The sequence below is a fragment of the Passer montanus genome, unplaced genomic scaffold (assembly GCF_014805655.1).
Source record: "Passer montanus isolate IOZ18808 unplaced genomic scaffold, ASM1480565v1 scaffold31, whole genome shotgun sequence".
Lineage (NCBI taxonomy): Eukaryota > Metazoa > Chordata > Aves > Passeriformes > Passeridae > Passer > Passer montanus.
The window spans coordinates 6,702,919-6,716,487 of NW_024367819.1; the positions used below are offsets into that span (position 1 = coordinate 6,702,919).

General features: G+C 38.6%; 1 protein-coding gene across 2 annotated transcripts in view; it reads right to left on the minus strand.

Annotated features, from left to right (window-relative positions):
• Nucleotides 1-13,569, minus strand: part of TRIO (trio Rho guanine nucleotide exchange factor) — a 244,477-nt gene that overhangs the window by 84,654 nt on the left and 146,254 nt on the right. For both annotated transcript variants that reach the window (XM_039714755.1, XM_039714756.1), the window contains exons 21-29: nucleotides 11,199-11,321; nucleotides 8,171-8,365; nucleotides 7,944-8,059; nucleotides 7,339-7,405; nucleotides 6,451-6,560; nucleotides 5,351-5,420; nucleotides 4,809-4,898; nucleotides 2,924-3,016; nucleotides 616-727 (exon numbers count right to left, since the gene is read on the minus strand). In XM_039714755.1, the coding sequence (XP_039570689.1) occupies nucleotides 616-727; nucleotides 2,924-3,016; nucleotides 4,809-4,898; nucleotides 5,351-5,420; nucleotides 6,451-6,560; nucleotides 7,339-7,405; nucleotides 7,944-8,059; nucleotides 8,171-8,365; nucleotides 11,199-11,321 (976 nt within the window). The remainder of the gene's footprint in view (nucleotides 1-615; nucleotides 728-2,923; nucleotides 3,017-4,808; nucleotides 4,899-5,350; nucleotides 5,421-6,450; nucleotides 6,561-7,338; nucleotides 7,406-7,943; nucleotides 8,060-8,170; nucleotides 8,366-11,198; nucleotides 11,322-13,569) is intronic.

The window sequence follows — 13,569 nt, forward strand, 5'->3', positions numbered from 1 at the left end:
ATAAATGATAATGTGCCAATTGCAAAACAGATTTTGGCACAAAGTTGTTCTAAGCACATAGATGCATTACATCCAACCTCCACTGTCTGCCATGAACATGATTATACTGGCTTAAGCTTGGGCTAAATTGGCTTATGCTGACATTTGACTGCCAGAAGATAAATTTCAACCAGAAGTCTGTTGTGGAACAGGCAGCAAACAGATGTGAAAAGGACAAACTTCTTGAAGACAATTATTTGATACATAAATCATCAAAATCACCAATAATACACTTATGAACCTCATACAAAGAAGCTAAGGTTGGAGAATGCAGCCAAAGCCAGCATATCTGACCAGTCACCTATTGCATTTTGGCTAAGTAGTGGACTACTTTCATTAGCCTACACATTTTTCACATCTGCAGTGGCACAACTACAGATCAAGGTGAAAGAACAAGTCAAGAATTACTAAAACTCCAGCAGCTGAGTGTAACAATTTATTTTCCTAAATAAATTTTCATCTCCTATAGCCCTGCCAAAATGGTATGAAAAATACAAACCCTGATAAAAGAACATGTTCACAAAACAAAGTTAATCTGCAGCACAAAATGAATTGGAAAGGCAGCTTGAATCCTACCTTCCAGCATGCTGAGATGCATGGCATCATTGGCTCGCTTTGGCACACTAAGCATCACCTCCAGGCCATCCTTAATCTCACCTTTACCTTCTTCACAGCACGTGAGCAGCTCCTGCAAAAGACAAGCCAACAAAATGACTCTCTATCATTTGTTTTTACACTAATAAGACAGACAACCAAAGAGTAGTTATAACAAACCAAAAATCATTTTTGACACATGAAATATTTTTGAACTTCTTACTCTGCCAATGACATGACTGTGTACTTTGTTTCTATCATGATCATCAGTTCTTCAAGGAGCAGCCCAAGCTATCAGCTAATGACTTCTAATTTAAAGATTTCTTATTAAGCAGATAAACCTGTTTAAAAGTTATGTTAAGAACAGAACTTTTTTTGATAAGCACAGAGTTATCAGATGCTGTGCTACATCAAGGCCCAGAACAATGCAGATGCCAAGTCATGAAAATGGGGGAAAGCAGGGCAGCACAAAAGGACCTTCCCACCTCCCTTGTCAGTCATCACTCCACTGCACTAAAAACCTGCTCTGTACAACTGCTGATAAAGAGAATTTATATTGCTTTATTGTAAGTATTCCATTAATGACTATTCTGTGTTCACAAAGTTAAAAGCAACCTACTGACAAAATTTTTCAGTACAAACTAGCATCAACTAATGGACAGAAGTTAGAGAATTTAACATGCTGAAGTGTTGTAGCAGAATTTAGGGCATACAGTTCTCTGTCCATTCAACATCCCACAGATTTAATGGAACAGTGTCTGAGCTGATATTCAAATTTCCCGGCAGCTTTCAACATTTGAACAGTATCAAGATAAAATGTAGGTTACATAACCAAAAGGGCATATTATGTTCCTTCTGTTATTCAAAAAGCCCACTTAATTCATTCCCTCAGGTTAAATTCCTTTTCCCCTTTTTAAAGAGAAAGCCATGTGACTTCTGTTATGATCATTACAATATTTTTATTCAACTGCCAGTACCACCATTACAGCAAAACACTACATGATCCCACCTAAATTTTGCATGACAACTCCACAGAACAGTGAGAGTAACTAAGTATCTCTCAGAGGCACAGAAGAGGAGCAGCTTCAATACCATTTGGAAAAACAAATGAAACTTCCAGAACTGTAAAATGTTTCATTTATCATTCAAGTTTTAGGCTCTTAATCCTATTATGCTATACATCTCTCTCCTATTACAGAAAAAAATAAGAAAAAAAAAAAAGGAAAGACAACCCAAAAACCCAGCAACCACCAGACAAATCCATTTTACTACACAGCAAAGACATCTGGCTCTGCAAACACTGGTAAAACCAATGTATCCCACCACTTCCATAAAGTTGCAGGCTAAAGCATATTAATATTAAAAATAATAATAATTGTTGGAATTAATTCCTCAGAATTTCTGAAACAGCACAGCCCAGACTATTTCTGTAATAATAACTTGACTAAGTTGCAACTCCTTGCAAGTGGAAAACAGACACTAAACTTCAGTCAAAAATGACAGACTTGTTTCCACCCAACGCGACCTGAAATAGCCTCTAATATTTTGCAGAAATGTCAAAAGCAATCACACATGGCTGTTCTCAAGTAAAAAGGGGAGACACAGATCAGTTTCAGTGCTTTTGTAGGCTGCTATAACAAAACAAGCATTGCCACCTAACAGCGACCCAGCACAGTCCAAGAACACTGCTGCTCACTCGAGAAGACATCTGTCCACTGAGTGAAAGTTCTAACTACAAGGTTCCAAAAGCTGTGCTTATTTCGCAGCTACTATTTACCTGACATTTCCAGGCAACATAACAAATAAAAACTCTTTGTGCAACAGCTCTACAGGTACAGTCCCTATGTGTAAATATTTACCGATACACACAGACATTTAAACGCCTTATAGATATTTTGTATAACAATTTTATATATAAATATCTATTTTACAGTATTTAATACCATCAGCATAGCTAATGCCTTGCCAAAATTTGGTGTAGAAACCATTATAAAAATGGTTTTATAGCCATATAGCCATGAATTACTTTTTTACCCTGGAAATGCAAATTATATTTTCTAAGTAAACATCAGTAGACAGGTAATCTTTTTTTGGTTTACAGAAATCTGGACAAAAAGCTGCTTGTTTATGCCTTCTTTCATTTTCAGTTGAAATTTTGCAGCAGTATTTGTGGCTGCCCAGGATGCTGGAGTCTCAGAGAGTAGAGTAGAACAACCCCCCTGATTTTAGCAAGAGCTTTGCCTTCTTATAACAAGCAGAATCAGATGAAGCACTCTGAATTAATACTGACCTTTAAAAGAAGCTGGTATTTTGTTATCCTTTGGACAGGTTTGATAAGGTAAGAGGAGATAGAGTTGGCCAGTCCATGTCGTTGTTGTATCTCCTACATGGAAAAAACAAACATTTGAGGACTGTGAGCACCAACACTCAGATATAAACTGTTTTGAGGGATATGAAATATTCCAGGCACAATAAATCATTATGCTGTGCATCTCACTTGGTACAAACAGACAATTACCTCTGAGAGTACCTGTGAAACCTTTCAACAAACCAAAATACCAAGAGCAATGATTAGGGACACGGAATGTGTGGTAACACCATTTTTAAAAAACATTAAGATCCGTACTTCTTTTGCTACTTGCAAGAGAGGAAAACCCTTCACATTTCAGTGTTTCTGGGAAGAGGCACGAGTACCAGGAAGGCAGAGGTAGAGGTTTCTCAGCACACCCTGCTATTTCAGTGCCAACAGCCACAGACGGCCTCATCCCCCACCAGAGGGAGCAGCAAGTAACAGTTTCTGAGGTTACCAAGCACTTGAAAACAAAACAGCCACTTACAAATAGAAAAAGGAACGACATCCACAAAGCTAAAGGTGGAAAACGGAATTATCTGATAGCTAAATGGGATGGTTACAGACTTCGGGTACTGATTGCGGCTGAACCGCACTGATAGTGTCTGCCATTTATCACAGCATTGGATCTATTTAAATCAAGCAATTTCAAACAGCAAGTTATGCCCCACAGTCTATGTGCCATCAAACCATGATTACAGTATCAGAAATTCCCAAAATGGGATACACACAATATTTTCACATGAAACGGTGTTGTCATCAGTGGAAGCGCTCAAGTTATCTGTGCACAGAATTAAGCCTTCACACTTCTAATATACTTTAGGTGGATTAGGGGATGGAGAACTCTGGATATAGTGGTAAAACAAACGGATCAAAGGAAGTGGTGACAAAAATTTATTTCTAATAGTTTTATCAGAGCCCTGTATTATTTTTTAAATGGTATTTACTAAATTTTTCTTGGTTACATCTACCTGATTTTCTGTAACTCACCTGCTTTTCTTCAAACACTGAAAACTTAACAGAGGCTTCACAGAAAAGCTTTGCCTTACAATGTTCAGAAACCTCATTTCCTCAGTGATTAGATTTTTGACATTAACCTCAAGGGCTTCAGGGATTTCCTCTACTTCCCTCTACTTGTACAAACAATTTAAAAAAATTGTGGTGTCATTACACAGCTAGTGGCTCAGCTGGGAAAAAAAAAATGGAAAAAGACAGCACTCTAATTGAATAATCTATTAATACAAGATACCAAAACTCAGTCACCATGGCCAATATTCTCCCTAAAACTTCTAACACACCTACATTTTTGCTGCTTTTTTATGCAGAATATTACATGTGTAGACCATGCAACCATGGGACTGACTAAGGAGGTTCAGCCCTTCTGAATGACAGCAGTGAAATGAATTACCACTACATGGAATTACAGTTTAAAAGCGCTCCAAAAATTCAACCAACATTTCTATCTCTATTACATACAATGCAAAGTAAGCACATCAAAATGCTAAGATTTGCAGGATGTGCTTGTGTGAGCTGAAGATTCATGTCTCGGTTGTTGTTGCCAGAACCTGCTTCCAGTTCTGAACTGCTCTGATATTTGACAGCGACTTTTCACATCTGATTTGACAGCTCTGTAACACCAACTGAGCAATGGAAGTTAACCATGTGAGATACAGGATTGATTTTCTTGAGCTGACAGCTTAATAAATTGCAGTGTTATTAACAGGAAACTTGCATTTTCTTAAAAAATTAGGCACTCAGCAGAACCACAAATATGAGTCAAACAGCCAAGGTGTTTTAGCTTTTAAGACGGACACGAGGTACTTACATCAAAGTATGCTCCCGCATGTTCTAATATCAGCTGAGTGGAATCTGGCTTATTTTTACAGTAGGTAACGTACATCTGGAATTTGTCTGCCTGCAGAACAAAACGCAAATTTTCAAAGGTTATCAGAGAGCATCATTCCTGTCTCAAAGTTTTTAGGCCATTATCAGAGAGCTTATCTTCCCTATCAAGAAACTGAGCTGTACAGCATTATATTTCCACTCAAACTGGCAGTGTAAAAATACACATCAGGCAAGCAAGACTGAAAACAACAGCAATGTATATAAAACCAGGTTATTCAAAGCTAAGACAAACCAAATCTGCACACAGGTTTAGACAACTTGCATACACTTCAAGAGCAGCTAAGGACTGGCATCTGACAGGAGTGCCCTATTATTGTTTTCTCAGTTAAAGATACACGTTTTACTTAAATTTGCAGGATGAGGTACTTTTACAAATCAAAAAGGGATCTGAGAGCAAGAATTCCTCCCACCATGCATCCTATCCCCCTCTTCTACTTCTAAACATAAGTCTGACTTCATTACCCAAGTAACGAAGCAATGTCCAACATCTTCTGGTAACTGTTCATATTTTTCCAACTCCTTGAGAAATATACTGTGGGTAGAAAAGAAACAAGCAGAACAAGGCATATGAAACATGTTCATTACAGCAACTTGTTTGGATCTATTGTCTGTGGAGAAAGACCATTAGAAAACTTTCTGTAATACCAAATGTATGAGCTAAGGAAATAAAGATAATGAATAGATAAAAATGTGTAATAAAAGTACTAACACAAAACATAATTCAATAAAAATTCTGATGAGAAGATCAGAAATTGAACCAGTGGACATGTAGTTAATATATAAGAATACACAAAAATGTAGTAATTGCTGTTGTTCTCTATCAAGAAGGTTTCCTACTGTTTTCAGTCTCAAGAAAAACCTTAATCTCAATTTAAAAAAAACAAACACAAACCTTACTTTTTGGATACTCAAGTTTTCAAGTTAACACAAAGTATACAAAGAACTGTAAAATCGGGGTCTGAGATATGCGAGGTATATTTTATTATTTCAAAGAATCATAACCCAATACAAATGTGGACACAACCAGGAAATAACAAAGAAGGAAGATTCAGAGCAAGACTTCTGTACACAGATCCCCCCAGGAACCACTTCATTCAGAAGAAAAGGAGTGGACAAGTCTCTTTTATGCTCTGTACTCCAGTAAATGTAAAGATGCTGGAGCATCTCCACACAAGCTAAGAAGAACCAAGAAGAGCTGGGAGCCCTACTCTTTCCCACTAACAGCTGCACTAATGTTTGTGCTATGTTTGTATTTTATTGAGTTCGATAGTTTTCATCTCTTTTGAACAACTGATAAACCTACAACAAAATTTTGGTGTATCCAAAAAAATCTCTTATATGCTGAAATATGCCTGGACTGAAATATATAATTTCTAAGGTGTACATATCTCTCTGCAAAAAGCAACAGCTGAAATAATTTAGCAATGCAAGAGGAAAATCTTGCATTTTTTTTCTAATGGGAAAGCATTTATTATTGAAATACACAGTATTTTCACTAGGAAATCCCGCAGGTCATCATTTGGATTTAGCAGTAGTATGGAAATGGAAGATAAGTCACTCACTTATTGTGGAACTCATAAATTTCCTGCATGTTTCCGAAGATAATGTGTTCTTTGTTTACAATACCAGGTGGGATCTCCTCAACTCCACTTGTCATTTCCCATAGATATGTCTGCCCAGAAAAAAAAAAAAGATGTGTGAAAAGTGATGATAGACTCCCAACAGATGCAGCCAGGTACCTGTAAGTATGCATTCCTGGAGAGAAACCAGGCAAAAATCACACAGCAGCATCATCTCCAATTGTGACAGTGCCTCTTGTGTCAAATATACCTTGTGATTTTGACAGTGAAATACAAGGTCTAAAACTGACAATTTAACATAGTCCCTGAGACTTCATAATTTAAAATGCATAGTGTTCTTGACAACCTCTAATGCTTCAGGATATTCCTTATCAAGGTCATGTCTGCAGTCTAGAAGTTCATGCTTTGTGCAACAGCTACCATTGAACATTAGTTGCTTCAGCATAACAATTACTGGGCACTTTTCCATGGAATCTCACTGAATTTCTATTCAGTGTCAGCTAGTAGCAGAACATGTGATACAGATAATAAGAGAATTAGCACAAGCTCTCCCCTATTGCTAGCAAAGCAAATAAAGTAAACCCCTCCTTTTTCCCTCCTCTCTCTAAAACAAAAGCCCCACACACAATTATGAATTGGAAAAGAAACAAATACTGAAACTCAGTACCAACAAAAGTGAAACATATAGGGTGAATTCTGAAATGGCAGTTATCAGACGTAATTCTACATTTCTTCTTAACAGCAGTAAGATTACTTAAGTTGATCTTGTGATTCCAAACCAATCATGCTCAGCTGTTAAAAGCAGAAAAAAACCACAAAGCAACAGATTGAATCCTGCCTTCAAAGATTAGTGAAAAAAAGAAAACTCACATCCATGCATTCCCGGAGGTCTCTTACGTAAGCCTTTTCTGTCTGAATTAGCTCAGCCATAATGAACCTTAGGTGACAACAGAAAGAATAATCAAATCTCAGTCTGTTAGATCACTGTGAATGCATAATAACCAGAATACATCGTTCTCCTCATCAGCTTTTGCTTTTCCACTGCAGCAAGAAAAATCTAAGAAGTGAAATGTGAAGAGAGACAACAGAGGAAGGAAACATACGAGGTAACATCCCTCCGTTACTAACTAGGACAAAAAGAAATGGGGAAGGAGATGGAATTTTTTCTCTAACACTTTTCACTGCTATAGTCATTTAACTTTTGTCTTGCTTAGCCATTTATTCCACATTATTTCTAAGAACAAAAAAAGCATGATAAAAGAAAAAGAACAGTTTTGAAAGTTTAAGATTCTGTCATGCTGGAATTATCTACGAGAACAAGCATGTGAATAAATGGCAATAAGAGATACTGAGTACTATCATTCTCTTTTTACCATTTATATGATTTCTAAGCTGCCAGACAAGCCATGGCAGTTTTTTCATTATCAGGACTGATTTATGCATTCTCATTGATTAAAAAGAAATAAATATATTACTCTTTCCTGCGGGCAGACTTTCGTTTTTCTTCGTTAAGCTCATGAGCAGCATCACGCAGTTTCACCTCTGACCCAGGGACACTGGCTGGGATTATATCCAGCTGCAAGCTTTTGCTCTTTATTAAAGAAAGGAAGAATTGATTAAGGAAGGAGACAGGAGAAAAAGGTAGCTAAATCAAATGCAAGTAAAGCTTGTTCGTCTGTCATCACACTCAAATTTCTCTTACCGATTTATTGGAATCTGAGGAAATACCCAGAGCTTTCTCTAAAGAGGTCCTGTATTTCTCCATGCGCAGGGAAAAGTCTCTGTACCTCTTATCCACTGCTGTGACACATTTTTTAATCTCTGTTGCATGAGCATGCCCTTTTTCACAAAAGCCATCAGCCAGCTGTATCAACAACTTCACCCTCTCTTTGGTTTGCTATGAAAACAGGAAAATATCAAACAGTTACAAGCTCTACCTGTCATGCAGAGGTTCATTTTGCTTAACTGCTACTAAGTGCAATTGGAGAAGGAATTGAAGAAGCTGCCTTCTTCCCCTCTCTTCCCAGAACGCCTTTAAACAGTCACCTTTTACTTATTAAAAATAGCACAAGATTAATGTAGGTTTCCTTGGGCTTTATTATTACATGACTAGAAGCAGATTATTTTTCTTTGAAAAATGTGCTTCATATCTAACCCAGAGATTAAATTCTGCTAGGTAAGCCTTTCAGCATGGGTACCGTTGCATCAATACAGAGGCATTTTGATGCCAAAGAGGGTACTTTGTTCATTACTACTGAAGCACTGGTATTAGACCTGGTCCCCAGTCTCAAGAATCTACCTCCTTTAGACACCACAGAAATGCTGAGATAGAAATAAGTCTTGTTATATGCTTTACTCTTTAATGGATGAAGACTGAATTCTTTAAATCTCTTCTATATTATGCTTTGTTGGCACAGAGCTGTTTGAGAGAAACTAAGAGAAACAAGTAGTTACCACCAAATCTCTAAATACTTTTCCCAAATGACAAGCTGCCTAAGACTATGCACTTTATTTCATGTAAATCATAAATCATCCACAACAGATGAGTTTATACATCCACCTCTCTCTCTGTCATGAGTGAAGTGTACTGTCAGGGCCCTTGCTAGCAGGGAGTTAAGAAAAAGAGTCAATAAAAACTTGACTCTTACATTATTGAAAAAATCAAGTTTGTCCTATCTTAATTCTTTTTGCTCCCTAATGGTCCCTCATCCAACCATTTCTATTCAGTATGGAATTAGCAAGGGCTAACATATCCTCCCAACAGGTAGCAAAATGCCAAGGGAGTGACACAAATATATCCTTTCAAAAAGGGCACCAATGTCATCTGCAGGCTGAAAAGGAAATAAGGAGGAATAGTGGTGCTCTGCATACTGGAAGGGATCCATGAAATCAAAGTCTGAAGCAAAGATGAAACAGAAGAAAATCCAGCTTTGAACATCAAAAGTGATCTCTGTTCTTTCTGGATTTTCTTTTCTCCCTTCCCACACTCTCTTGGCCACCTCCACCTCCAAGTCTCTTCTGAGGTGATCCTTCAGACAAATGAACACTTGCTTACTTTCCTGGGCTTGATTATTTCTCTGTGAAGGTTGGAGAGCCAGAGGGAGAAATGGGTGACAGTTTGAACAGGTGGCAAAACAAAACAGAGACAGACAAGGCTACAAATTCAGGTAGTTCAGTCATGCAATGGCTGTCAGTCTTTCACATGCGAAAACTGGAAAGCCTCAGGAGCGACAACTTTACAGCCTCAGGCCTGTAAAGGCCTCCAGAGATGCAGAAAAACATTCTGCTGCCTGACTCAAAAAGATTTACAGGAGAAGAACAGAATACCGTAATAAAATGAGTTACCTAACACACAGAGCTTTAATTTTTCTAATATCTTCTAATTAATAATCAGAATAATAATATAGCTTCTTTTATTTTATATCCTAAATGAACATTCAGTAATCCACAGTCATGAAGATATGAAAGTAGAAATCAAAGGCTCTGAAACGTTTGTAGGTATTGAAAACATTTTTAAGCTACCTCACTATGATTTTGTCAGGAGAAGTCAACAGCACATAGGGCTCATGGAGCTCTAGTAACAATGAATATCTGCTCACTATCTTCTGGTTTATTCTATTCTCAGCAGAAATACAGACAGAAAGCCACTGCAAGTAAACAGATCTTGATGGACACATCCTTGGGGGATCTTCTGATGGGCAAAGGGAATTCAGTTGTTTTATTTTGTTTGAAATCTCACATAATTCAACTTGTACTCAACTTGTTTATCGACAGCCTGGAGAAGGAACAGAATGCACCCTCAGCAAGTTTGTTGATGATGTGAAACTGGGGGGACCAGCTGTGCTGCCTCAGTGGGAGCTCAATAGGCCAGGGAGTTGGGCAGAGCAATCCAATGAAGTTCAACAAGGGCTAAGGCAGGGTACTGCAACTTGGGGAAAATAATCCCAGTACCAGCACAGGTTGTTGTTAGGTAACAGCTGTTATTAGGTAACAGCTCTGTGGAGAAGGAGGTGGGAGCCTTGGTGGCCCCAGTACCAGCACAGGTTGTTGGCTGATCTATTAGGTAACAGCTCTGTGGAGAAGGAGCTGGGAGCCTTGGTGGATGAGCATGAGCCTGCAGTGCCCTCGTGGCCAGGAGGGCCAACAGTATCCTGGGATCCATCAGGTGTGGCCACAGGTCAAGGGAGGTGACCCTGACACTCTACTTGACCCTAGTGAGGCCACATCTGGAGTACTGTGTTCAATTCTGGTTTCCACAGTGCAGGAAAGACAAGGAGCTAATGGAGAGGGTCCAGCAGAGCAACACAAAGATGGTTTGGGGTCTGTAGTCTAATGAGGACAGACTGAGGGAGCTGGGCCAGTTTAGTCTGGAGAAGAGCGAGAGGGAATCTCACCAAAATATAAAATACCTCACTGTCAGGGGATGGTGCCAGACTCTTCAGTGATGCCTAATGACAGAACAAGGACTAATGGCCATGAACTACAACACAAGAAGTTCCATCTCAACATGAGGAAGAACTTCTTTACACTGAGGGTGGCAGGGCACTGAACAGGCTGCCCAGGGATGTCATGGAGGCTCCCTCTGTGAAGACATTCAAAACCCACCTGAACATATTCCAGTGAAACCTGCTGTTGGGGACCCTGCCATGGCAGGGCGATTGGACTAACTGATCTCCAGGGGTTCCTTCCAAATCTAAGTACTTTGTGAAAATTTTTAAATTTTATTTTACCTTTGCTGTGATCTGAAACTCCTCATGTTCTTTCAACAACTCTTGAGTGTGCTGGATACTGGAACCAGTGGAAGTATGTGTGGATAAATAAAACTCTCCATTGTCATGAATCCATTCCAGAGCCTAAATAAAGCATTAGTGAAGAAAAGTAAGAGAAAGACAATATATTTTTGCCAACAGAAACTATCTGTAATCAGAATTTCACAGGCACAGTTTGGCCACAGGTGAATTTCACTCTATGTCACTTGTGGCAAACATGTAATACCTCTACAGTACCAAAAAGCTCATAGCTCTCAAATAATTCACATAGACGATGAAGCAATGCTTAGAGAATTAAAAATGACATATGAATCCAAACACTTCAGGGAAGTCCACTACTGCAGGACTACAGCAGTCCACTATTGAAAGGTTCTAACTAGTTGTGTTCACAGTTTTGATAGTATACTCCCCAGCTGAGGAAAAAGAAAAAAAAAGTCACTTCTTTGCTGCCACATGGGACAGCGATACTTAGAAATATGCATGTTCCAATTTGTAAAAATGTATATAAGACTGCCAAGTGTGCAGGCTAAACTTTCCAAGCACGTAAGATTTAACTATCACTTCACTGTTTTGCTGACATGTATTCCAGCCTCACAAAGTGTGGTGGTCTGTGCTCCTAGAAACAAAACCTGCAGCAGAGAAGGAACAGTGTGATGTCTCAGTTAAACCAATTTATGTACGTGTAAGTAGAAAGAAAACAAGAACGAAGAACTGCAAACTAAGATTGTTTCCCTTCCACATCCTGACACTTTATTGGCTCACTATTATGAAAAATGCTGATCTTTTCAATTGTCTGTGCTTTACCTGCTGCCCTTTTAAGCATAACTCAGTGGTCGTGAGGAATCTCTGGCTCCTGGAAAAAGCAAGAGTTGTCTCCAACTGCATAACAGTGAAAATCTAACTGACATCTGTTCTGCAGCTCTCAATACAGGCTTCCTACCGCAGCAGGCAGAGGGATGGAAGCTTAGAAACTTCTCGTTTCTGAAAAAGCCAATAGCAGATGTTCACAGGGTTTTACACAGCTTGCTTAGAACCACCTTATTACTAAATGTGTAGCTTCTGTCTCTTCAGTAAATACACAGAACACTAGACAAAAATGTAATACTCCAAGAGAAAAAGTAGATTGCTGGTGGGTGCTCACTCTTCCCTTGAAAGGATAAACTGAAATTATGAACATTATCTATCCACACTAGCAAGACCAGGAAAATATTTATCTTGGTGGACAGTAGATATGTATGTTTCACACACATCACCTTACAATGAATCACAAAAGGCACTCTCTGTATTATAATTTCACCAATGATTTCAGCTCATCAAAGCTGTGATGCAATAGCGCTGATTCCCTTACTTCCACTTCAAATGCTTTTCCTTCTTGGTGCAAAACCAGAAATGAGTAGAAAGCCTTCAAAATTCAACACTGAATGTGAATGCCAGGATGCCATTTTCTAAGTCACATACTAGTGCAGGTGCAAGCCTGATAAGATGGACCTATACTTTTAGAAGTTGCTGATGGAACAACTGTTGGACTTCTGTCAAAAAGTAACATTTCAACCAACCACCTCTATGTGTGTCCACCACACATGTTATTCTAATGTCAGTCTTTGCAAGTGAAGACTGACATGGACAGGCACAGCATGGCTACCTATTACCAAGAACATTTAATCTCTGCCTTTTTTTAGTGGGTTTATTACATAATGCTGGAATGAATGATAAACAAAAAGCTGCCCAAATCACAGAATGGTTTTGATTGGAAGAGAACTTAAAGATCATGTAGTTCCAACCCCCCACCATGAGAATGAAATGTTGTCTTCTCATAACTTGCTGGCAGCTCTCTAGAGGCACAGTATGAGAGAAAGTTTGACTTGATCTTAATTCCTATGGTTTACATCAGCTTTCATTTCACCTGAGGTATCACTACAAGAACTGGAGGAATCACTTTAGGGATCAGGTAAGCCCTTAACTCTGAAAGGATTTGAGAATCTAACACTGTTCTTACAAACTGGTATGGTATCTTTTCCATCACAAGGGCATCATGTTCTGAAAGCACAAAGAACACGTTCTTCCAAATTCCAGAAAGACATCTAAATAAAGACAGCAACACTTCCATTTTTTTGGCTAATCACTGTGGAGTCCCATATATGGTTTGGTCCGCTTTGCTTTTTGATGACTGAGCTGGTGATTGCTGAAAAATGGGATTTACAGTGAAAATGCTGACAGATCTTTATCTCCAGTGTTTGACTGTTGGTTAGTAATCTCTATACAAAAACAAGTAGATCATGTGCTTGTCAGAGGTTTAAATTAAGGTTATTCAAAAGTAGGGTGGGGAGGCGAG